General features: G+C 45.1%; 1 protein-coding gene across 1 annotated transcript in view; it reads right to left on the bottom strand.

The window, feature by feature from the left end:
• Positions 1 to 748: 748 nt before the first annotated feature.
• Positions 749 to 26,832, bottom strand: part of LOC104504548 (protein FAM13A-like) — a 37,886-nt gene continuing 11,802 nt past the window's right edge. The window contains 11 exon segments of the mRNA XM_010152271.1: positions 749 to 875; positions 1,906 to 2,007; positions 2,692 to 2,888; positions 6,239 to 6,322; positions 7,853 to 7,948; positions 11,941 to 12,024; positions 13,386 to 13,606; positions 13,745 to 13,826; positions 14,870 to 15,008; positions 15,391 to 15,604; positions 23,493 to 23,643. Of these exon segments, the coding sequence (XP_010150573.1) occupies positions 749 to 875; positions 1,906 to 2,007; positions 2,692 to 2,888; positions 6,239 to 6,322; positions 7,853 to 7,948; positions 11,941 to 12,024; positions 13,386 to 13,606; positions 13,745 to 13,826; positions 14,870 to 15,008; positions 15,391 to 15,604; positions 23,493 to 23,643 (1,497 nt within the window).

Below are 26,832 nucleotides of genomic sequence, written 5' to 3'. Positions count from 1 at the left end.
CCCTCCCAAGCGGAATCAGCCAGCAGGAAGCTTCCTGCGTGGCTCATTTTCTTTGCTATCCCAGACCGATGCAAGTACTTTTTTTCCACTTCAGTCACACTGGCCACCAAAAAAGTGGGAAGAAAACCCAACTCCAGCCTAGGCAAAACTCACTCACACCAGCTCTGGGTGACGACTGGGAGATTCTTACAGCATTTATCCAGAGCAACGGAAGATGCCAGACTCCAGTCAGGTCAAAAGTCTGAGCAAATCCTTACTGCAGCTACAAGAGAAGAGTCTTGGCGCTATCTGACCCGTCCTTCACCTGAGATCAGTCAGGGCACTTGTCTGTTAGACTGAAGCAAAAGCTAGTTGATGACTTAATCACTATTCATCCCACTTTGCCTGCTGCTATGATATCCTGGGAGAAAAGAACAGCATGGCTGGCTTTGATATTCTAATTATTACAGGATCTGTAAGCAAATCAAAACAGAAGGATCCCTTGAGTGAAGTCACTGAGCGCAGTATCACGTCTCCTGCGCTGGCAAACTCCAGTTTGGGCGTCAAGCCTGGAGAAAGAGTGGGCGACAGCAAGTGCAAAGAGTGATGGAAAGCCACCTTTCCTCCCCGCCCCGCCTCTGGGAATGGCCCTTCAGTCCCCAGGGAGCTCCTCCACTCTCCCCAGCCAGGCTTCCGCTGCATCCACTTCATGCATTTGTCCATTTGGTGCTCTTTCCTCTTTGTTTACTGGCAAAATCAACCTCCTCCTTTACATGATCTTGGAGCTAATATCTCTTTTACTGATGAGGACCTCCAGGAGCCTCAGCTTGGCCTTAATCTGCTTGTATTCATTGTACTCTTCAGCCATGGGAGTACGGTCTTCTTTCTGCACGTTCCTAGTGGGAGCGAAAGCAGATCATGAGGCTTTCTGTCACAGGACGACTTCCCCCAGCAGCCTCCCTCCGTCCCCAGCAAGACCTACAAAGCAGCTCCCCTCCTCCATTCCCCATCAGGGAACAAAACCAACATTTGATCCTTTGAGAGGGGAATAAAAAAAAAAAAAACCCAACCCAAACCACAAAGAGGGGCAAACAAACTACTCCAACGAAGCATGGGACGCTTGCGTATCGAGGCTGAAGACGATCCCGCGGTTCCAAACGCAAAGCCATATCTGAAGCAAACCCTGCTTCTCAAACTGCCAGCCTCTACACGGCAGCTGAGACAGGAGCCCCCTGAATGTCAGCCTGCTAGCGTGGCAGAATGAGGTACAGCTGCTCCTGGCCTGGCACCACATCGCTTACACAAACAGGCACCCTTGTGAAAAGGAAGATGGTATCTGCTCAGACTTCTCAGCTTACATGAAACTTGTACAGTTTTAGTGATTTTACAAGCACCTCTGAGGATGATGGCTGGTGGCAAGAAACCAGTAAGATAATTTACTAGTTAAACTGAAACGTTCTATCAGCTCATTAAGGAGGGACATTTTCTGAAAACAATAAACCCAGCTACACGAAAGCAGAAACCCTTGTTAAACTGGAATCTTAACACCTCACAGACAAGCAAGAAGAGGGCAGAAATCTGAACATACGCCACTAGGAAACTCCCCAGCTGTTCTATCGGTGAGAAACTCTCCCATCCCTCCTGTCAGTTGTGCTAGAGGCAGCTGGATGTTCACAATCTGGACTTCTGCTTCCCACTGCTTGTCCTAAGACAGTTTTCAAAGAGTCTGTGGTCCCTGAAGTCCTTTGGGGTGGTGGGGGCAGTAATTCTTCCCAATGGGCAACTGTAATGAATGCGGGTAAAGCACTCAGGATGATGACGAAGAAATATGTACTAGGGAATTCAGGTAACTCTCCATACTGGGTGGTGTTTGTAGACACCAAACATGAAAAGCAGCTGAAGGACAGATGGCTGAGAAATTATTACCTTCCGTTTTGTCGGAAAAAGTTATCTTCAAAGTCTCTCAATTTTTTTCTGATTTGCTTTTTCGCTTCCCTGACTTCTTGCAGCTGCTCTAAGAGCTCAGGGCTGTTGAGTTTAAACATAAACAAGATTATACACACTCACACAATTATAACAGGAAACATACGGTAAATCTACAAATGTGTGTTTGTACCTATGCCGGGCAATGGAGCTGCTCCTGCAAGCAGCTCTGCCAACCTGATGCTACTCTGAATTCAGCTCAGCAGCTGAACTGAAGAGGCTGAAGCCTCCAAGGAGGCCAAGTGTGCATGTCACGATTCACCACTAACAGCCACGAAACTTACTTGCTGAAGATGGGTCTGGTTTTGGCAGCTTTTATAGGCTCAAGATCCAATGCTCACAGCTTAAGGCTACCACCTACGTGTGCTGGCACCAGACTTGGCTGCTTGAAAGCAGCAAAGGTATGTCAGCTTGACCTCTCCACAACCTGAAAAACCTCGTAGAGTACAGGGCTGTTTTCATGACAAGGGCTTGCTGCTGGTGAAGTGGAGCTACTATTTAGTGCTAGAATCCAAAGATGCACAAGTCAAATATCAGTATCAGGACAAAGTAGATTCTTCCCAAACCCCGTCATATGAGGGTCTACTGCATTTAAAAATAGCGCACAAAATCTTCTGGCTCAAATCATAAATGGAAAAAAAAAACCCAAAACCCAGACACTTTACTGAAAAATAAAATGTTATCTTAGCAAGAAATAACTTTTTGAAGTTGCCTGCGAAGTCAACATACATGGATGCTTCATGGAGATTTGAAAGCCCCATATCCTGATTGCTCCTAGATGGCATCTTATCGTCCACCGGGGATACAAAGCCGTCGGCATCATCTTCTAGTTGATCCAGGAAGCTACGCACGTTGAAATCTGTTTTCATGGTAATGGTGAAATCTGGCTTCACGTTGCTGTCCTCCTCAGACCCCTCCTCTTCCTCCTACAGAGGGACAGAGCACCCCCATAACAGTGTAGGTTACTGCCTCCCTTCTCAGGAACGGGTACCGCCTGTCACCGCATGCACCGGGGAACAGAAGTGGATAGGCAGAGCAAGCACTTTCATTGCTAAGCAACACAGACACCAGAAGACCACCAGTAAGACACCCCATACCCCAAGCACGTCAGAGAAACTGCAACCACCAACTCAGATTGGTTAAGGAGACCCAAGGGAACAAACCGGAGTGGAGTCCTGATCTGGCAGGGGGGTTTCCTGCTCGGGCAGGGGGGTTGGACTAGATGATCTCTAGGGGTCCCTTCCAACCCCTGCCACTCTGTGAATCTGTGAAAAATACCCGGGGTTCCTAGCAACCTGTTGCTTCGTTTAATTTAGGTATTCTGATGTAAATAAGATGACTTACAGGCATTAAGCATATTGTCTAAGGCATCCCAGCCATCCTCTACCTTGCCCTGCAAACAGACCTGCCAGCACACAGATGGCCAGGTTAGAACAGGCAGTATTGTCCAACAGACACAGCTCAACAGCTCTCTCTAACAGCTGAATTCAAGAGCTCAAACACAGGGACAGTCACATCCAACACTGAGCTCAGATCACCCCTTCAATGGCCCAAAGGTGGGATGACCAACTGTACAAGGCCTGCTGTTGCTAACGTGCTCCCCCCATCAGCTCTGCACCATTTAGCTGAAATACACTAGAAATTGGAATGGGAACGCTCTGCCTGGTGCAATTTCCCCAAAGCAAAAATGGGTTGTTTTCAAATTTTTTTCTGCAAACTTTACAGGCCCAAGATTCGAAAGTCTCTGCTGCACCTGGTACTTGCTCATTCACAGCATTCTCAAACATAGGGCTTGTCCTGCAACACAGCCCAGAAATCATTTGGATTATCATGGAACAAGGCCCAGTTTTCTCTTACAGAGATTTTTCTAGAAGGCAGTTTTCAACCTTAATATAAGGCATGAGGCATGAGCATTAGAGGAAGGCAATAAATGCCATCATGGGCCATCATGGACAGTAAGTCGGTTGGAACTGGATGATCTTTAAGGTCCCTTCCAACCCAAACTATTCTATGATTCTATGATATATGTTTATTTTACAACCACGTAACTCTAGCCAGGAAGGATCTAAGCACGTGCATATCTTTAAAAGCTTTTGAGGGCTACTGTCACTCAAGTCTTCAAGTGTATGCAAAAATGTATTGTTGCACTGGGATCAAAAGAAGCCATTTTCTTTACTTTTTTCCAGGCGATTCCTTGTGAACAGTTCAAGTATTCCCAAGAGATTACTCCCGTATTTCAAGCAAAAAGGGAGAGAGTAACATTAGGACCTGGCATAGTCCCATTAAATCCTCAAAGTCAATGATTTATAAACACATACATTTACACAAAATCAGAGTTTGCCCAGAGTTCTCTTCTTATGCTCAAGCTCTAAGCCGTGGAAATGCAGTGCAAAGCCACAGGCTGAGAATTACAACCAAGACGGAGGTCTGAGGATGGGAAAAAAAGATTAGCCGGGGAGAAGTTTGGAGTAATAATAATAATAAAAGATACAGAGAAGTTTGGAAACATCTCAGGAAAATCTGCAGGGAGCTTGTGAAAGTTAAAGCAGTATTTGGCACATGATTAGCTACGGCCATGTCTCCAGATGTAAGTGGCTTAAATGAAAGGCATACATCAGCAGGCACGTATCGTCCTTAAACCCTGCAAACAAGTTCAGGCTGGGCTGTGGGGGGGGGACACACCATTGCTCACTGCCATTTACCAGTCCCCACTGCTGGAGAGAAAGGAAAGGGACAATTTCCATAAGCAGCATGACAAACTGCTCTCGAGGACAGATGCAATGCGGCTCCCCCATCGACGCCACGTGCCTGCCTCACATGCCCCACACCAGGGCACCAGCGCGCTGCCCAAGCCAGCAAGGATTGCCCTGGCCCAGAGCTCAGGAGCGAGCCTCCTGCCAACAGAAGCCCATGGGAGGAAAAGAAAGCGTAGAAATTTCACTTGTTTAGAGCTCAGTGCCAAAACAGTACACCTGGCTGTCACAAGACCTCGTAAAGCACTTGGCTGTTTAAAATGAGGGAGCGGATTAAAAGGATTCTTAGCGAGAACTCTAACTCAATGGCCATCTAAGGCCTTTGCTTTAAACGAGTCTCACACGGGAATCTTCTTTTAAACCTGCACTGGCATTTACACCTCGAACCAGAATGATCTTATTGACCAGATCTACTTGGGTTGCACCGGCTTGGATCTTCAGGCAATCATTTAAATTTTCCAGAGTTACAAAGAGAAAATCTCCAGAGTATTCCATCATCATCACACCTAGCAAACAACCTTCCCAATGATTTTTTTTGATCCAGACAATATTCAAGATATTGTACCCAAACACTTGGTAAGGCTTCACCTCAAATCACCTTTCAAGCTTTTATCCAACTCTCAAATGCTTCAAAAAAAGCTCCCAACCACAATAAAGAAACCCAACAAAGTCAGGGGCCCATCAAGACAGGCAGTGCTCTGGATGTCTAGGTGTGCAGTATTTACACCATTAACCAGACTCGGATAACGGACCAATGACCCAAGCTTGCTGAAGCACGTCTTCCCCCTCTTACAGCCCAAGGGTAACGAAAGCAAGCCAGGGCCCGGCTCCACGCTGCGCGTCCTGGTCAACCACGGGACTTTCCTCCTTCCTAGGGCAAGAGGGCCCAATATCGTCGCAGTCTTGGCCACCGAGAATTACGACCCCACAGCAGCACAAGAAAGAAACAACGGTCCTGCCATCCTAATCGGACCTCACGTGGCTCGATCAGAAATACCCTTCACAAGGTGGTGACAAAGAGCCCTGGATAAAACAAGCACGTGAGTGGGAGTAGGCAAGGATCCCGTAAGTGCTCCGGTTGGCTCCACGTGCGAGCGTTAGTTTTGTGAGAGCTCATTCCTGCCACGGTGCTGTGTGCAAGCCACAGAGCTTTGGAGTGAGAGAAGCTACCGCAGAACAGGTTAGTGTCATTAAAAAGAAAGGAGGAAAGCAAGAAAAAAGCAAGGTACGAAGGTAATTGTGATTTATTTCTTTTTTTAAGCAAAATAAAATATGTGCAGGTGGACAGGGAAGGAGAAGGATGGGAAAAAAAGCAAAGCCAAGGAAATACTGTAGTCTTATCTACAACAAGGGAATAATTTGATCAGAACTGGCGAGGCTTAACGCAGCTACTGATTTTTCAGGAGGACACTGCAAAAAAATTAACACTGATGAAAAAAAAATCAACCAATCATTCTCTTTCATTGGTATAAGGGGAAAATTGATGCAAACTGAGCAATTAGTTAGCAGCTGGAGGTCTTCACCTTTATCTCCTTGAAGAAGGAAGCTGTTTCGCCCTCGATAATTGGCTGCAGCAAAGGGCTTCTCCGCTTGCTGGAGGGGGAACCCTGTGACAGGTGTTAACAAGTATATTACATTATGAACCCCTTTCTCCTCCACCACCTACGCTCAGCTCATTCTCGCCCACACATTCACTCTCAGCTCATCGCTGGACCATCGGGAGAAGTCTGTTTCTTAAGGAAGAAAAACATGCCTGCCACCCCCCTGAACCTTGGGCTGTTTTCTCTCAGGATGCTGCTTAGCAAGGGACACCGCTGCCAAACACTTCTAGGAAAAAAAAGCTTGGGTGCTGGAATACTAGCTAGGGAGAAATTACAAAGCAAGGGCCACAAGAAAACAATCCCAGCCCGAGGCCCATGCACACACACAGCATTTGGTTGGCTCTCAGAGCTACAGTGTAAGCCCAGCTAGCTCTCCAGGCTTGCTTTCCAGGAGCCTCATATCCCACGGAAGTGCCTAACGACGCAGAGATGGATTGTCAGATGTAGCCTGCCTCTGCACGAGCCTCTCGCTGTTCTTGCTCAAGGGGCTGGGGAAAGCCAGTCCGGTCTCTCCTCTGCTAGCCACTGCGCAATTTCAGTTTTGTGACCAAACAGGGGCCAAGCTCTTTTGAGAGCTTTTGCGCTGAACTGCCCACGTGCAGCTACGTGCTTTCTTCCCTGATGGCCAGTGCCGCCTTCACAGCACGCGTTTTGGGGAGTACTTTGCCCGTTGAAGGAGGAAGCGCTTTATGTCTTGTTTTAAATGCAGGACCACCTCCCACTACTTGTGGAAACCCCCCCTTCTCAGCGTGCCTGCACTGAGCCATGCTGTGCCAGCCCGTTCACATCACTGACTCCACAAAAAGCGGCCGGGACACGAGTGCTGCTTGGGAACAGCAAAATAGTGAAGGATCAGACATGGCAGACACAGTAAACAGGAACCACGAGAGAACAATTCTCTCCCACAGACAGGCTAAAAGTATTCTGGGTGTATTTTTTAGATCAAATAATTTTTAAAAAGCAGCCTACACAAGTTGTCTAAAATTAGAGACGGTGCATTTGCTCCCCAGAGTGGTGCACTGGATTCCTTGCTGGTAGCAGTGCCTCCTTGCCAAAGCACCACCTTGAATGAGGAAATATCCAGGATCTCTAACATGAATGAAGTGCCAGGAGACTGCTGGCCCCTTCTCTCAGCCAAGGAGATTGGTATCTCCTGTGGGATCCACGCAAGTCTCTGTTCCTGACACACAATCCTGTGTAACCAAGCAGCATGGAAGACCTACAGCTCAGAGTGGGTTGGTAAGGAAAGGGAAGTGAGGCTGTAGCCAAACACAAGATGATGGAGTAACAGCAGCAGCCCAATGGAAAGAGGAGAAAGAACACAAGGCGAGACGTGGCTCATGGGTGGACACTAGACCCCCCTGGCCAGCTTGGCCCGACTTCAGCATATGGTGCGTGTCACTGACTGACTCATTTGCTTGGTCTCTGAGCTGTAAGGGAGGTTGGGACTTGGCCTTAGTGAGCGTGTTGTATCAAAAGTGTGGCGATTCCCACTTCCTCAGCTCAAAACGGCCCCCAAAAGAATGCACTACTCACAATGATAGGGATGGTGTTGGCTCTGGAGAGGATCTGCTTGACCAAGCGATACCTGTCGTACAACGGCTTCATCACCTGTCGTTCATTTTTGGTAACCTGAAAAGGAAAAAGCAGCGAGAGCCATGAAGCCTGTCAGGCATACTCCACTCTACGATGCACGTGCCTGTGACTGCTGTTAGTCAGAGGGGGCCTGAAGGGAATTTCCTGAGGATGACAGGCTAGCAGCATTAACCCTGAAATGAGTAACGCAAGTGGTTTAAATGACCAACTCCGGGATCTTATGGCCAGAGCATGAAGTGACCCATGGAGGCAGCAGTCTGTGCCTGTAATCACACCTACCATAAGACAGAACATGAGGTTCCCCACCCTTATTCTGGTGGCTGAGACCTCAGTAACAGTGTTTATGGCCCACCAAAAGAGAAAGGAGCTGCAATGACTGGATACTCCAATGTAAGGAGACTTTCTCAGGGTAGGTTAAAGTAAGATTTCACAAAAGCTGACTTTGTGGCTTTGCTATTCCTCTGAATTTCTTGTCCAAGCCTGCAGTTCTTCATCTTTTTAAGCCCTTAACCTCCACACTCCAACCCTCCTCCTAGCAACCTCACCACAGAGCTGAGAAGGGATGAAGGTGCCAGGGCAGTGTGGCATAGAGAAGACAAAACAGTGCTGTGATGCCCACCCCAAGCCTTCCTTACATCGCTCTGTCCCTCATTCCACTCCTCCGAGCTGCGTGTTGTGCTCCCTCCTCAGTGTAATTGTGCTCCCTCCTCAGTGTGTTACAAACTGCAAGTGTTCATTTCTGGTTTTCTTTCAGATCCAAGCTAAGCTGTAAATCTCAGCAGTACTGGCAACGCAGGAGAAGGGAAGACCTAACAGGCAGTAGCTAGTGTGGGAAAGCAAAGGTCTGTCCAAGTAAGTACTAGTTCTGAGGAAGTCAGGTTTTATGTCTTTAGTGTTTTGTTACAGCAGGGTTAGAAAACAAACAAACTACTCGGCAGAACCAACCTGATCATCATCTCTCTTTGTATTCAGCACTGTCTGACCCACATCCTATGACTGTCCTGTCATTAGACATTTTGTCTGACTTTAGATTATAAAGCTCTTATGAGGGGAAGCTTTAAGTGACTCTGCTGTCATGCCTATCTTAAAGGCTTGTTACTGCTGCTAATTACCAGACCATCTGAACAGCTACCATGTAAAAATCAAAATCAACAGTGTAAACCCTAGCGAGCTTTGTAAAGATTCCCCTTCTACAACAGAAACAGGAGGAAAGGGAATGCAAAGGGAATGCAGCTTGAGACAGGGAGGAATTTTTAAGTCTTGCTTTGTCTGCAGTTGACTTTCACTGGAGTAAGCTTTCTAAAGCTTTCACATCCTCCCTCCAGAGCAGGAGAGGGTGTTGGTTTGCAAGGTGCAGAAGAGCTGTAAGTATTGCCAGTGGGACTGGCAGGGGTGAACTCTAAGAATGTGGAGGTAACATCTTCCTCCTGATAACCAAGCCTATTTCCTATGCTGGGGGCAAATGAACAGGGAGGAAGAAGAGAGAAGACCTTTTTTATTCTTTTCTGGGTTCAGTGCAAACACCCCCAAGCCTGACAAGGGGCAGAGATGGGCAGTTTGAGCTCTAGGGCCCAGTATATCCCACACCTCCAGAGCACAGCTGGGCTCCAATACCCAACAACAGCCTCAAGCTGCTGTTCGCTGAGTAAGCAGCTCGCACAGATGAGAGGGGTGTGAGCAGCACCAAACAATTCGCTCAGCCCTCTCTGTATTGGGTTTGCTACTGATGTGTCTGCATTCAATTATACTGGCTAGAGAGCTGCCTACAACTTTGGATGTTTCTCTGCAATCCATCAAGCATACAACTGGAGAAACTGGGAGGCCTATATTATATTATTCCTAGTTTTACTAGGTTAGCAGTTAGTAGAATAGGAGGCACAGCACTACTGTTGGCTCAGACAGTCTGTTACTTAAAAAAAAAAAAAGAAACTATGCTGAGGCTGAGAACCAAACCTTCAATTAAGGACATTTCAAAGTCAATAAATAGCACTGTTCTGTGCATAAAAATAAACGTAAGCCTTGGAATGGGCAAAAAATCTTTAGGTATGTTGAAGAATGGAAAAAATAAATGACATGCTTCGGTGTCTGAGTATCAGTATGGAGGAATAACACATAGAATTAATTTAGGCATTGAAAGTTAAGCATATGGGGCCTGAGTCAGCCCTCTACTCATACACCAGCAAACTTAACAGAAAGCAGATTCTGAAAGAAAATGTTTAGCACATGGGCAAACTGTCTCACTTGGTAAACATAAGTACTACCAGCAAAACCCATGTATATTTTGGGAGAACATCAAAATGCAAAAAGAGACTGTTGGAATAATGGAGCCTTTGACACAACTCTGGGGCACACTCCACATGGCCAAGGAGCAGCAGCTGAGGAAGAGACCATTGCCTGCATTGTTAGAGCAGCTTGAGAATTTCTGTAGAGATGGCCTTTTTGGCTTGACTAAAACAGTTCAGTTCCACCTTTACAGGTTCATCTATCACTGGTGCAGAGAGACCCAGTTGCACAATAAATCTGGGCTCCATTGTTTTTCTTGTTTAGTTAAATATCTTTAAGGAGGAAAGAAAAAAAAAAAAACTTGGCGGAACTATCCCCATTCTCCTCAAGCTCTCAGTATTTTTCCACTGCTGCAGTGCCAGGAGCTGGGAACAGCAGAAGCTGACCAGCTGCAGTCTTCCTTGCCGTGCAGTTCAGTGTTGCTAGGTATAGAGTGCTTACTTAAAACCAAACAAATTAAAAAGTGGTTGTATAAATAAAGCATCAGAAGGGGAAGCAAAAACCCCAAAGGTATGCTGACAAGCTATGCTCTGGGCTTGTTCTCTTTTTAAACAGGTTTACAGGAGTTCACTTCAGCGAGATGCTACCTGTTGATTTCTATCACTGCAAAAGCAGCCACGGCAGCCTCAGGCTCACGGAGAGGACAGGGAAGGTTAAGTGGATTCCCTTGTGCTGGCCTTTTACTGTTTTACACAAAACTGCGGGTCCTCTTACACAACTATGCTGTGTTCAGTTGCTGGTATATGCAACTGTGCAATATCAGCACTTCATGAAGGCATTTAAATAAGTTAGCGAGCCTTTTTTAAAAACAATGGACAAAGGAGGAAATAACCCAGGAGCAAGAGGAAGGAAGAGATCAGGAATCCCACGCAGCAGCGGAATGACAGATTTGTCAGCTGCACTAATCAAGTACTCCTTATAAGCAGTCATTTGCCGCTTCCAAGCCACCGCTCAAGGGATTAGCGCCACAGAAATTAAGTTACTTCACCTATACAGCTAGTAGCAAAGATTATAATGTCATGAGTGAAAGAGGAACAGAGATTCATACAAAGCCAACTTGGTGACATGGAAGCCACCGTTTTCCTGCCACGGGAGGGATCAAGAGGACACAATACTTAAAGAAAAATCATTTTTGAAGACAGAGAATTGTTAAGATCAAACGTGCAAGAAACCTCATGCCAGTCACTTCCACTGGCACGTGGAAAAACCCACTCATTTCTCAGGGGAATAATAGCAAAGTGCAGGTGACTCCCTGCAAATGGCAAGGTGCCGGGAGAAGCACTCTGCAGCTCCTCTAAGAAGGAGCAGCGTACACACACCTGCTTTCCCAGACAGCAATTAACACTAGCACATGACAAAACTCCTGGTGGGATGGGGAACCACACACAGCTATTCCCGTGCAGACCACATTCCTGGCAAAGCTGGTGAGACTGCTGGGCTACAAACTGGGTGCCTGTGGATCCTGGTGAGTGTGATGCCAAAACAATCCATATGCAGCCTCATTCAGCCTGTAGGCCTGGTCCTAGAGGTATCCGCCAAGCCCAGCGCTGCGTGCCAACGTCGCCTTCTGAGAACGGGCTCCTCAGCACCAGCGACGGATTGGGGAGCTGCATGAGAGCACGCATGTGCGGTTTGAAGGGCAAGCCGTTCTAGTGACTGACTTCAAAGGAGCATCAGGGGGACCATTTACCACAGACAGAGACATATAAAGGTGTATTTGGAAAAAAAAATGCTGCTGTACATACCGGTCTGCCATGAATGCTTTCGTAGTACAGCAAAGCTTTTTGAAGAGCCACTTTTTCAGCTGCTATCTGATCTCTTGTCATGTCCTGTGAACAGTGGCACAGAGAGAGAGGAGGAAGAACAAGTGTCAGATTTCTGGGCTCAAACAATACTGATTTGTGGCCTAAACAAAGTCATGTCATTTTATCATTAATGTTTTGAAGACTCATCTCTGCCTTCCAGTCCCCGCTTCCCAGCGATATTGCCAAGGAGACTGTCAATGTGAGTGACACCCCATGCACAATACAGGCAGATTAAACCATACAAAACTTTGCATATGAAGGTATTTTATGTACCTAAGGGGGATTTATCAATTATCGGTGTGCTTTGAAAAAAATAACAGTATGCAACTTTTAATGAAGGTCGCTCTTTCTCAGTTATAATCCAAACTGTAAATTCTACAACAAAATGAATGTTCTTTCTTTTTCTCCAAATCTGAGACAAGCTCCAGTACCTCTTGCAAAGCTTGCCATCTTTGCTTTGACTGCCACACATACACTTTACCAAGATCTGAAATGCAGTCAAACCATCTCCTTCTGCCAGTTCTGCTATGGAGAGAAAAGCTCTGGCAGACAGTCTGAGGAGACCAAGCCAAAAAAAGGGCAGACAGTTGGAGAACACCTCCCTAACTAAGTTTGCCAGAGTTCCCCCACTGAACTTGCCTGACACGGAGCCTTCTCTCCCTATCACACCACAAAATAGTATCACAGACCATCTTAAAACAGCCAGGCTATGGACTCGTGCTACTGTCAGAAAACAGCCAAAACACAGAGTGTGTTTATCATCTTCTTCTTCTGATCTAGTAAACAAAGATAATACTGTCTGCCCGCTTACAAAGCACTGCACATTTTACATGTCAGCAGACTCAAGGACTTCACTTACAAGGCTGCCCAAACATCAGGAACTAGCAACATCAGACACAAAGACCTCCCTGCTGATAACCCGCAGAGATTGCAGCAGCTATCAAAGCTCAATGTGAAACTCTGAAGAGCAGTGATAAAATGCCCCAAGAGAAAAGCATTCAGCTTTGGAGTGAGGTAGAAGGAAACAGATGACCAGATCTCCAGAATCACTGGTAAGACTCAGAATTTGCCAAAAGCTTTTGGACATAACAACAGAAATAGCCAAATACAGGGCAGGAAATATTGCAGTAATTCAGAAATATTACTTGGAATATGGAACGAACAGAAAAAGAACACACAATGACATTCAACAGAAACTGAGCTCTGGAAAAAACAATCAGATACTAAAGGCAGAGGGAAAGAAACTAAAGCAAGTGAGCCAGCAGTAAAGGTTGTAGACTTTTGTAACAAAACACAGAACACCACAGGGCTTTCACAAGTGACTGCACAGCCACAAACTACCTGCGTATACTTAAAAGCCTAAATCTGACCTGTCTACATCATACCTTAATATCTTCAGGTCGGTTTGTCTCTGTTCGTTTTTCCTGAAGCTTCTTCTGGATAGACTCAAGGGTCGCTTCCACAGCAGGCTTGGCAGATTTATCTGACAGGTCTTGCTTCTTGTCCTCGTCCTTTTCGAGCTGAGAGCCAAAGCTCTTGGGGAGCGTGTTGCTCCGCTGACGCACAACAGGGCCAAGGTCTTCCTCCGATATCTTCAGCTTTGACTCTAAATGGGGATATTCAGGGGAAGATGAGTAATTTCTCTTTTTTAAAACGCGACAGTGGCAGGACCACTGCCTAACATCAAACTTCAACGAGGCAGAGTCACGCTGCCCCCAGAGGTGCACCAGTGGTGGCTGCTCACCTTTAAGTTGCTTTCGGAATTTGGCCAAATCATTTGTCCATTTGAGCACTTCAGGGTTGGCTGCTTTGTCGCTGTGGGAAGGCTGGGAGGAAAGAAGAGTCATGCTGAATCTGTGTTAAACCAACAGGAGAGACCCACTGAAACAACTGTGTGCCATAAAAGAGGTACAACTGAATTTGGACTCAGCATAGAGCATGGGTTCCTGCACCAGTTCATTTCAGACCTTGCTTTAATTGCTCCTGCCTGTCACAACACACTGTTTCTTAGGGGCATCATGAGATTGAGTTTCTTTTTAGAAAACACAAAACGTTTGATGGCAAACATTAAGTTGTAGCAGTGGCTCAGAGAGGCAGACACATTGGAATCCTTGTGCCTATTGTTTCCTAACAGGGGGGCACCTCCAGAATAGAGAAAGCCTAGCATGAACAGTTTGAGAAGTATTAGAATGCACGTATCCACACCAAAGGCTGCCTTATATCCAAAGACACTGAAATAACCCAAATACAAGGCTACAACAAGCCCTGAGCATTTCTTCCAGCATTTTCTACTGCAGGCAAGATCCTTTCAGTACAATTCTTTGTGGTTTAGATCACCAACAAAGATGCACACATGCAAAGCTTTAGTTCCTTAAAAAGCTTTCTGTGCATCAGAAGGGCATGTCAGGAATAATTAGAGTACAGTACACTGCTACTGCTCAGCAGCACTTGACTGTGGTTCCTTGCTCAGGGAGTAAAGGCGGCTGCTCTCCCTACTCTGCAATGTGCTGGTGTCCTGGGATTACCATCATGCAAATGAGATGTGCAGCTGTGCTTCCCACAAGCTGAACATGTATAAATAAACAAGAGTAAATTTAACATAGCTATTCCTACATACTGATTGTGTGTCTTAAGCAGTAATCAAAATCCTATGAGTTTATCAGGCGCTCTCTTGTGCTGTCTGGAAAGGTAATTTTGGTATGGATGCACATTTTCTTTTTTGGGGCAGATGCTTTTTATTTTTTAAAATCCCCTTACGAAAGCTTTATGTTTGTTTGTTTCTTTATGTTTGACAGATTTCCCTGATGTCCCTTCCCTTTGGTGCTAATGCATACCTCTCCATACAAATGCTTAATTCCTAGAGACTCACTCTGTATTTCCTCTCCTCTTCAAATTTGTCCTCAAATCTCCTGATCTTTTTCTTCAGTCCCTGAATCCTCCGGGTGAGTTGTGCAGGGGTAAGGTCCTCTCTGTCATCTTCATAAGATCCCAAAGACGAACTCCGCCTCCTGCCAAGAGCAGAGATTGCAGGAAGAGCTTATCCAAACGGCCATAGTACATCTTCATGCACAGAAGGCCACTTAAACTGTGTAAATAAAGGCAAATCCCACAGAAGTGAGAAAGCTATGTTGTTAGTCTGTAATGACAGATAGTAAGAGAGGCTGTAACTGCCTCTTTTCAGCAACAGCAGCTCCCTAGATATTAATTCACAAACCCAAACAATTCGTTAGCAAGAACTTCTCTAAAAACATAGTTTTCTGTCAGTAGAAACTGAAACCCAACACAGTATAGCTATCTGGCGTGTGTGATCCAAACAGATGTTGCTTGATGCAACTGTACAAGCCCTTTACAGCTGGGTGCACCAGTCAGCACCAGCAAATCACAACCCACCTCATGAAGGAATGAGAATTGGGAGGGGAAGGAGGCACTTCTGTATCGTCCAGGTACTGCTGGCTCTGTCCATAGGCATAGAAGCGAGGGGACAGCATAGGATCGCTGTCCTCATCCAGAAGCTGGCGAATTAAGCGTCCGGCCTGCGGGGAAAGGCGAGCCTCATCTGAGTCTAAGCCGTCTCGTTGCCATGAGGAGAGAGCAGGGACGGGCTCTGTGAACAGTAAGACAAAGGCTAGTTTTATCATTTTTGTTTTACATGTATGACAGACTCCAGGCAACTTCTCCAATGAACCCTGACCTGTCTGTCCTGGATCGCGATTCCTTGTCACCAGGCCTTCTCCAGGCATCTGCCCAGTGTGCAAAGCAATGCAAAGAATTGCCTGGCCACAGAGGGTACTCCACACAAACATAAATCATCTCCTAGGTGTAACAGAAAACTGTACCCAACAGTTGGCCAGTAATTACCACAGAATGACACCAAACAAGGCAGCACCTTTAAGGAAGAGGTGCTGGACAAGAGAGGATTATTGGCACATGGCAGTATAAAGGTGGCAACTGGATTACAGGTGGATTTTTTTTTCAGTTTCAGGATGTACAAATGCTGTAAATGAACAGCATATACGTTGTCCTCCCATAGCCTCCATCACTCCAATACAACCCTGCTGCCTGCTATTGGAAATTCAAAGGAAAAGCATAGGTTCTTCTAGTCTGCAAGGAAAAGGTGTCTCACATTACTCCACAGGGTGCCTAGCCCATAAATTAACAATGATGGTAACAGTCTGACCCTGCTGCATAACAGCACTGTAGAGAAGTGAGGAAATCTTTAGTCCCCTGGGCAATCTAACCAGCTGGAGGTGAAAGCAATGTTCTACAGGGCAATGGTGCAGTGGGAGAAAACGGGAAACCCACCTTCGCATTGCTGATTAGCACAGCTGAGCCCACAGAAAGCAATCGCCTCAATCTTGTGATCGCGCCCCTCCAGATACCATAAGGAGTCTAACGTTTTGTGTTCAGATAGTTTACTAAGCTGATTTGCATGCTCCTACTTAGCACCGCAGGATTAGACAGTTTAAGAGCCAGGCTGTGAACTTCTAAATCTAACAAATAGTTCTAGAGTCAAGTAACAAAACAAAAACCCTGTAGAAAGCTCCCAGATCAGGTGCAGAGCTATGGACTCATTATTTCCCGTGCTTAGTGTGTCTACTTTTCTTCCACAAAGAGACGGGACTTTTGAGCTCATCAATTTTTGAATAAAAAGCCGTATTCCCTTTCGCTGAACAAGGCTGACATTTTCATAGCTCAAATGGATTGCATGAGGATTCCCTTACAGAACCCCTATGCTGTTAAATATTTCACCCCACCATGTACAATTTGGACAGCGCAAGATAATCCACAAGTCAGCAAAGACAGGCTCAGCAGTATTTTGCCCATATGTGGTGTCAAACGATGCTCTCCTCCTCAGCAATTGGAAGGCTGAAAGAATTGGGCTTGTTCAGCCTGGGGAAGAGGAGGCTCTGGGGAGACCTTATTGCAGCCTTCCAGTACCTGAAGGGGCTACAAGGAATCTGGGGGGGACTTTTTACAAGGGCCTGTAGTGACAGGACAAGGGGTAATAGGTTTAAATTGAAAGTGGGGAGGTTTAGATTAGATATCAGGAAGAAATTCTTCACAGAGAGAGTGGTGAGGCACTGGAACAGGTTGTCCAGAGAAGCTGTGGAAGCCCCATCCCTGGAAGTATTCAAGGCCAGGCTGGATGAGGCTTTGAGCAACCTGGTCTAGTGGAAGGTGTCCCTGCCCATGGCTGGGGAGTTGGAACTAGATGGTCTTTAAAGTCCCTTCCAACCCAAACCATTCTGTGATTCTATGAATACAAACAGCATGCCTCTGCTTAGAGGTTGGTGCTGCATACAAACTGATGCACTGCTCTGAAAGGGATGGCTGGAGGTTTTTGCATAAGAGCCTCTTGGTGTGATAAACAAAGCACATAGAAGCTATTCTGATGTGGTCCCAAGTCCCAGGTGTATGGAGGCTGTTTTGCCATGGATTGGAAAGCTTCTGCAGCCATCCCTTCTCTCAGTTAATTTCTGGAGTGAGAGTTTTTTCTAAGCTACGTTCCACCTTGGCAGTTCCTAATACCTGAAATATTTTGCTCAAAGAGTCTGATAAGAAGGAGGGTGAAATGAAAGGCAAACCCTTCAGCCAAACTACCACACTTGGGTGTTGCACACTTCCCTGAATCTCACGATTTCAGGAAGGTTCTCACAAGATCTCTTGTAGCAACATAAAAGCTAATAACACAAAAGGAACAAATCTGATATATTTCACTAGCAGTAATTACGTTAAATGATGCACGTGATCCTTCCAGATATTTCTCACTTCCAATTTTTGGAATACACTCTCACCCCCAAAGAGAATTTACTCTTAGAAATTGTTAAATCACACCTCCTTGGGATTTACAAGGATGGAATAAACTTAGAAGAAATCAGCAGCATATTTAGCAGTAACCAAATTAAGCTCCTACCACACCAGCTAACAAAGCCATTATTAATCATGCATGATGCATGTGACTTTGTCCCAAGGTGGATTTATATACCAGATAGCATGCGACATTCAGGGAACTGCAATGGCTCAAAGAACCTCTAATTAAACCCAAAAGACAGCAAAGCACTTCATGCAAGCTAGCGAAAAACAAGGTATGTGTACTATTTTGTTGATTTCAAATTAATGCCCAAAAATAGAAACTCACATTCCAGAGGAGAAAGTGTTAAAAAGGAGAAGGAAAAAAACCCTCAGAAGAAAAAACAAACTTAAGACTTGACAGAAAAAATGGCCACTACAGAAAATCAGCCCTTTTGTAACCCCAGCTCCTGGAAGGCCTGACTCTATGGGCAACTTGTTTTCCTTACTTCTTTAGAAGGAAAAAATTTCACATGGACAACATAATGGCTAACTCCCCAGGAAGTTAATACACACGAACCGACTAACGGTAAGCTGCTCCTTTTTCTGACAGTGCACAATCAATCAATTCTTGTTTAACAGAATACACAGTATCTTTTAATATTATTTATCAAGGATAGCTATCAAAGTGCTGAGCCTTTTCTGAAGGCTGCTGAATTCCTGAACTTAATGGTTCAGGTCTGAAGTATCTACGATCAGGATTAATGGTGTCACCCTTTCTGCTCTCTGCTAACTGAAGAATAAAATCTCAGTAAAGCACTAAGTGTTTTACCTTTGGTTTGCCACTGACTTGACAGAGCAGCTACCTTTATTCATCTTCTGTGTTGAACAGAGATCTCCCTTGCTCAGAGAAAGCACTCAGTTTTCTACTCATCTCCACATTCGTTGTATTGTTTTTCCTCCATTTTCCCTAATGACTGCTTTTTCAAGAAAAAAATATTTAGGAAAATTTAACCACCATGGCTGTACCAGTGCAGAAAAAGGGTGACAAAAAGTTTTCTATTTCTTGGTCAGACTCTCACCAGAGTTATGCCTTTTCTAAGTTGGCGCAGAAGCAAAGCAGGCTGGTATTGAGCCTGCAGCCCTTCAGTGGTGCTGCACACCCCCTCAGAATCCCACCACCAGCTAATCTTTCAGCCATCTGCCAGGTGTTGCTCTGCAGAACTCCGTGGGCACACACATGCCTACAGCAATATGAACTCTCTGCCAACCTGCCACATCAAGGGCTGGAGATATTAATAAAGCTGGTACCACACAACGGGAGAAAGATTAATTGTATCGAACTGGTGTAGTATTGGCGAGCTCCAGACCATCTTGCTGACAGAACCTGACTTTTTTTTATCATTACATTGTATATTTACCACTGGGTTATTCTGGGGGCTGCAGGACCAACAAGGGGTGCCCACACACATCCCACTTGATATGGGGCAGGGAAAGTGCCGCGGGCATCTCCTGTCTCCCTCTCTGCAGCCGCAAGGCTGATATATGCTGCTAATGCTGCTTTTACACACAACCATCTGAAAGTAAGGAGGCCAAATCTTGGCTGCTGTAAAGTAGGTCCGGAGGGATTAAAAAGCCTAAACTAATTACAACACCTGAGGTCCTAGTATTATTAAATCCCACTTGAAAGGCTCCAGAAAGACCTCTCATAATGAAGCGAATAAAGCAATTTAAAACCCCAAAACATTAACTAGCTCAGTAACAACCTATTTTACTCATCTCATAAATAACTGTTGGAAAACATCCTTGTTTGGATCCATCAGGAGGCATTCTTCCTATGCAGATCAAAAAGAATGGCCCAAATAAAGCGCTACTGCATCTTCTCAGTTAGTGAGGTGCCACATCTCTCGGCTATCAAGCCAACTTTCTATTTTGTTTATAACATAATGTCACAATAAACAATGAAAAAAAATTTTTTTACAACATTGATGCTATAAAATAGGATCAATAAACCACACAATTATTCTTTTCTCCACACAGTAATAAAAATGCAGTGTGTTTCATCACGTTTTGATTTCTTATGCTAAAAAGGATGTTACACTGATGTATCTAAGTCCACAGTGTTGAAAAAAAGAAATCTAAATCCAGCTTCCCTGTTGCTATACTCTGGATTTTTTTTGCATTAGTCTGTTTTTTTTTTTCCCCATGGGAAAGTATCAATTAAGTCAGTGTCTAAACTATTTGTAGATCAGCTTCACCCTCAGGGATTCAGTCCTGCAATACTTGACTTCTCAACACTGAGATCAAATTATCTTTTCAAGTTCTGCTTTTATTTTTATTTTTCTTTTTAATGCTTGACAGTTTGCAGAAAAACATCCACTGATTGTTTCATAAGCGCTTGTTAGTGCAAACTCTGCTTGAAATCTCATCTACAGAACTTATTTTAAAATGTCAGTGATCGGGGGACGTAGGCAGCAATCACACACATCGTATCGATTTACTGAACTGCCTGTTCAGCTCCAAGCTGCTGACAGGGCCAGCCGCTGTTACACAGAGCGACATACTTCCAGATTTTCCTTGAGGGCAGGATAGCAAGTTCTGGGCCTGAATTAGAAACATTTGGTAAGAAATCTGCACAATAGCGTTGGACTGTGAAAGAACACTCTGTCCTCCTCGCTCACCGCACTCGATTCAAATGTAATCGACAACAATTAAAAACCTTCGCTATGGAAGCGGCTCTGAAAACGCTTGCTCGCAGGCGGTCTCAGCTGGCACCGACCGAGCAGCTTAGGCCAGCCTAGCAGCCGGACAGCCCCGTGCGCCGAGGCAGCTCACTTCACACCCAGCCCGAGAATAAAACTATTTGGTTTGCACCCGCGAGCGCACACTAGTAAAGTACTTCTCTCGGACCATAGGAAACGCACCTGGGCTAAGCATTCAGCACTTGAATTTGGCTGGGGCACTGCTCATACCCTGCGTACCGCACCAAGAGCCTGATGGTTACTACACACACGCCCCTACACGTAGCGGGCAAGGTGGATGCAGAAGGTGGGCACATGGCAGACTGAGCCTACGCACTGGAGGAAGCGGGAAGCAAACTTCTCTGTCCTCTCTCCTCAGCTTTAGGGAAGGGAACATAGCCTGGAGAAGTACAGCAAACCTCTCCTCCTTCTGCATAAAGATTTGCCTATGTGGTGAACCTTAAAAAAGGAAATATTTGGTAAAAACTACTTCTAGCATAACGTAAAAGGCATGTGGCCCTGCCAGCTCACCCGGCAGCAGTTCTCACGGTTCCATGTCCCTACTGAGGGTTTGCAAGGCAGCTTTGGTCTTAACACAACTGACAGCCTGCCTGAGTGACAAATAAAAGCTAGTCAAGGGACAAGGTTGTCTTGCGTGACTTTGTGCCCATTCTTCAAGGCCCTTTCCTAACTTCTGACTGGAGGCAGCGACAGCTACAGCTGAAGGCAACCCCTCAGCCTGTAATTGTTCTCAAAAGCCAGTTGTAAAAGGCTCAGCGTTGCCCTGGTCACTCGATGCTCCATAGCTCCTGCAGTGTGATACAGTGGACCCTGCCCTCAAAAGTCAGTTCAACTATGTCCTGGAGGAAAGGGTAATTTCCTGAGAGATGGACCTACCAAGTTTGCTAAAGCAAAGTAATACAGAATTCAAGTGTTAATGGAATTTGGAGGTGCCGTCCCCCCCCTTTTCACTGGGGTGCAATCAGAGCTGCAGCACAGATCTTGAAGAGGTGTGTGAAGGTTTAAGTGACACAGGCTGGCGGGTAAAGGGGGGATGCCCTGGCTGCTAGAGCTGTGGATGAGTGGTACAACCCTGCCTTGCAAAGCCAGTCTCAACGACAGCCTCTGTCATTAGCTGCAGAAGCAGTCTGAGAGTTGACGTTAACACCTTCCCCTTCCTGGCTGCTGTGAGCCTGTCTTCACATCCACTGTGAAAGGGGAAAGACTCAGTCTTTCCTTGCTGAGACACAGAAACCACCATTTTGCTGCTCTTTCATCTGCGCCAACAAAATGGTGATTCTGAAAGGCAAGTATTTTAGATGACATCTCTCATCCCAGACAGCTGATTCTTCTGCAGCTGCCCACCTCTTCCTCTTGTGAAATGCATGTGAACAGAACGGAGGAAGGAAGAATCAGAGAAAAGTACTCTTCGAGCACAGTCACACGTGCTCATAATCCTGTTTCATATTTGCAAGGGCAAGAAAGCTAGAATCCAAATATAAGGCATGCCTACAAAGAGGGAGTTGTACCAAAGGTGCAACTTATTTCACACGATAGAAAAGCCTCTGGCAGACAGAAAGAAGCTGTATTCTCCTCTTCATGCATTCATATGACTCCCATTAGTAACCCAGGAAGAAAAAGAAAGTAATTACTTCCAAAGGTTCACATGACAGCTGAAGCCACACATCACCTCTGAGAACACAGCCGTGCTCACCCTGGCTCGAGACCCTGCGGGGCAGCACTAATTAGCATCTCAGCAAACTCGTCAGGAGGCCAAGGCCTCCTGGGAACCCTTCCACGGCGCTTTGATCAGCCACGCTGCATGCGTGGTGATACCACCCAGGGAATCCCCGCCTAGCAAGCGAGTGGAGAAATTCTCTCCCGTCCATGGTGACCAGCTGCCTGGCTGAATCAAAGGCAGCCAGGGCTGCAGGTTTTCTTTACTCATGCCTAAAGTGTCGTAACTACTCTCCTCCTACAGGGAAAGGCAAAATACATCAGGTCACGTACGCTCTGGAGGCAGGAGCAGAGAACTTGGCTTCTCAGTGTCCCTCAGAGATTGTTTTTTTAAAGCAATAAATTAAACATTTTCCCTCTGTTGCTTTGTTTATTGAAATACCATGCTCGCATTTTCATATTTCTTCCCTGCCAAAGCCCATATTTCACTCCTAAAGCACAAACTAACTGAACAATTCTCACTTGCACAGAAAGACATACTTTGTGATTGGAAGAAGGTTTGATCCCAGAGGTGCTGGACACCTACAGTTCATCTCAATTCCAAATCAAGTTGAGGTTCGTGGTACCCACAGAGTTCCCCCAGATTTCCCACTCCAAGTTAGTGCACACAGCCAACCCACCTCTCATCTCCAGAGTGCATTCTAAGAAACAGTATTCAACTCATTTAAACTACATGCAATTTAACACTGCTGTTTGAGCTGGTGATGAGGATTTTTTCACAGCAGACATAAGTTGTTTGTAAGAGCCATCAAAAGACAGAGTACTACGTAGACAGACAGCATTTTTTTTCTACCTGTGCTTTTCAGACCCAAATAATTATTTCCAAATAATGACTGAAGTGGAAGGAAAGGGAGAAGGAAGTTCCTCTTAGACTGTGAAATACCCACTTTCTTTGAACTAAAGGGCAGTCTAGCTTAATACTGGAGTAACCAGTCACCAAGAAATGTTATCCTGAAAACACCCAGGGATGTAACAGTTCTAGACAGCACACGACAGTAACTTCAACAATAAAATCAGTAATTTTCTTCCTCTAAGTGACAATTGGAAGTGGTACCCATCCAGTATTTTGCTTCCAGTTTTGCCAAACTTTCAGTTCCATATTCAGGACAAAATTGCTTTCCTGTTGTTTTTGGAAAGGGAACATGATCACATCAAAATATCCAGCCCACTCAGGTTTTCCTCTCTCTAGTTTCACTCATACGACCAGCCATCGCACAATCCTACCTTCCCAGTTGTTGTCATCACACAGCGCTGTCAAATCCAGCCGAGGCACTTCTGACACAAAACTGTTCTCCTGATCATCAGCATCTTGATTTCTTTGCAACTTGTTTTCAGGAATGCTTGGATGCTCTTGAATCTTCATACTTGAAGTCAGCTATATTCCCACACACCCATAGGAATGAGGGGGGAAAAAAAAAAAAAAAGTTGTTCAAGGAGGCAGAGGAGGAAAGAAAACCCCACCCCTGCGGTCACAGCAGCAGTAAGCTCACACCTTTAGCTAAAAACATCCAAACAATCAGTCCCTGATGTTTCCAGCTCCAAATCCCCTGTTCGGTGACCCCTATGTACTAATTGCTCACGCACAACGGTAAAAACATCTGCCCATCTGCCTTCCTTGAATTCTTCCTTCTTTAGAAAACCAATGCAAGTTCCTCAGCCTGCCTGCCCTAAAAACTGCATGCAGCTGAAAAAGCCTCCTGTAATCAACTGGGATGAAAAGGGAGGGAGAAAGGCAGGGAGAAAGGGCTGCATACACTTCCTACAGGAGTGCAGCTCCTCAGACCAACAACAACGCTGCTGCTGCTGCTGTTGTAAGGCTGTAGCAATATGGTGTCTTCTAAAAATCAGGCACCGGAGCTCCTGAGGTAGCAGCCGCAGGCAGCGAGCAGCGCAGGCTACGTACACGAATGCTCTCATGCAGGCTGTGCTGGCTCAGATCAATTAGTGCCAGCTAAGCTGTGCTGGCTGCACATTCCCCGATTTCCTGTGGTTGTTTTCTAGCTGGGCGTGGGGAGAGCAGAACTATTTATGGAGGAGCTCTGGGTATTAACGCAGTGTTGCGCAAATCCAAATGGCAGTGGGGTTTGGCATCTCAGCTGGAAGCAGTGTGGACTATGGGAAGAAGCCAAAAATTCATACAGGCATCCAGTGACTTAGGGAAAAAAAAACAAGGCAGAATGCTGTCAAGTAAATGATTCATCATTTAGCCCTACCTAGAAGCAACTGCTGTTTGTCTCACCACTCTTCACCCCTGCACATACCACACGTCGTGTGCATTTATGCAGAAATCACTGCCATTCCCACAATCCAGATACACAGTGCGCGTGTCTGCAATAGCGCTTGATGACACGAGCAGTTTTGTCACTCCAAAACAAATTAGCTGTAATGCCTCACAGAGGGCAGCAGGGAAAAGGAAGTGTAAGGCACATACATAACCATAGAACGTGATACATGTAACCCCCCAACAAACAGTGCTATCCGAATAGACAGCATTATGTTACTACGTAAACTATTTGATCTTGGTAAGAACAGCTTAGGTGTAATTCTCTCAAATATAGTCCAACAGGTAGTCAACATGCAGATTTCCCACCCCTCCCTGGGTATTCTGATAACCTAGTTAGCAATCTGCATATGCTGGTGTGTGAAAAAAAATGTGCCTTAAGAAAATAACTGGCATATTTGGATGTATTTTACTTGTGAATCCGGAAGCATGGCCAAACGGTACTAAATCAATATTCTCAGTACATGCCACTAAGGCACATTTAATTATTTTCATCTGCAGAAGCTAATGATGCGTTTGGGTTTTTTTCCCCTTTGAGCTGAGAAAAACAAGTACGCTTCATGTAGAGAAGAAAAAAACCTGACCACTAGACAAATCATATGAATGTTTTTATCTGGATTCAATCATATCGATCCCTGCAACTGGACAAGTTGCTAGATAATCTCATCTAGGCTCCCTTTCCCATGAAAGGGTGGGCCAGGTGATCTTTTGAGATCCCCTTCAACCTAGGCTGTTCTACAGTTCTAAAAACCTGGGTGATGAACACCCTGGCATTTGGAAAGAGTTGCTCTCCATTGTATTTACATAAGGTTTGTATTTCCTTTTCATTTCAACAAATCACCTTTTTGAAATATTATAGCAAAAGGAAACACTAGATGACAGTTTGCCAAGCACTAATAACTTGTACAGCTTGACACTAAATCTGATTACAAACATGTTTATTGTGAGAGCTGTACATGGAAAAATGCTAATTCACCGTTCAATAGCTTTTAAGCTGCTTCCTGGTTGGGAGGACTTACATATTTCTTTAAGGTCCGGTAACAAATTTCTTGCCAGGATCTAAATAGTCAGTGTATGTTATAAACAGAAAGACTGGTCAGTGGCCAGAAACAGGCAGTCTTTTACATTTACTAGAGAACAAACTGTACTAGTCAATAAACTGCATTTAAATTGCCAGCACAGTATTTTAAGGCTGAAAGACATTAAGCAGTACATTTCAAAATAGGTGCTGTTTTTAATAGCATCAAGAAGCATGAAGAGAACTTACCTACATTTTAACAATTTCAAAGGGAGCAACCTGAAAATACCAGTGTCACCACTACTGATACTAATTGCACAGTTAAATGTTTTTCTATGAAGATTGAACAGTATCATGACTTATCAAGGCTCTTGAAAGATTATCTGTAGCATATATAAGAGCACTTCCCAGCTGGGTAAACATTTCCATTACTGATATATTAGAAAAATGTCAATGACTTCCTTCTGAAGTCCCTTCAGTTGCTGGAAATATTTAAAAGCTGTTTAAAACCAGGCCTGTGCTGTGCCTGCAGCCAGTTACTCCCCTTTCCTTGCTCACTGATGTAGCCTCTAATACAATGAATAAATCATTAGGCGTTCTGAACAGCAATGATGGCACAAACCCAGGAGACACAAGAAAGCAGATGCTTAACCTTCTTTGCACTAACAATGCAAACTCAGAGACTGGTAGATTAATTCAGTATTTCCATCACTTGTTTTCCTATGTGACTTTCTAATGCCACCATTTGCCAACCTCCAGGACAAAAATCAAGGAAGGGAGAACTATTGTGCTTGAGGTATGGATGTGTCATAATTTCTTACAAACAAAAGGGGCAGCAAGTTCATGGTCCCGGTAGCAGTTACAGCGCACTGTGGATATTACACAAATCACCACCACCACCAAAAAAAATATCTTAAACACTTGAGTTCTGCTTTTTAGAAGCTGCTTCTGCAGCCACGCTTTGCAGGTACCAGTAACCACATATCTAAGTAACTTGGTGATACGCCCAAGTTACTACTGCTTTCATTCTCCTTGCTCTGAAGCAGATTCAGCACAAAGAGCAGCTCAAACATCTAGAAATAAATGGCAACAGAAAGATCTTTGAATTCTGATTAGGAAGTCCTATTCTTTTCAATTATGCGTGGCTTCAAACAGATTTTATTTAAAAGGCTTGCTGCCCCTACATCTCATCATCCATTACAGCCACAAGCAGTAAGCAGCCCTGAGCACCTCATGGAAATACAAGGCGATGCAAGAAGGCAGCT

Source organism: Eurypyga helias, unplaced genomic scaffold (assembly GCF_000690775.1).
Source record: "Eurypyga helias isolate BGI_N326 unplaced genomic scaffold, ASM69077v1 scaffold13645, whole genome shotgun sequence".
NCBI classification, from domain to species: Eukaryota; Metazoa; Chordata; class Aves; order Eurypygiformes; family Eurypygidae; genus Eurypyga; species Eurypyga helias.
This window is presented reverse-complemented; position numbering and strand designations above follow the sequence as displayed.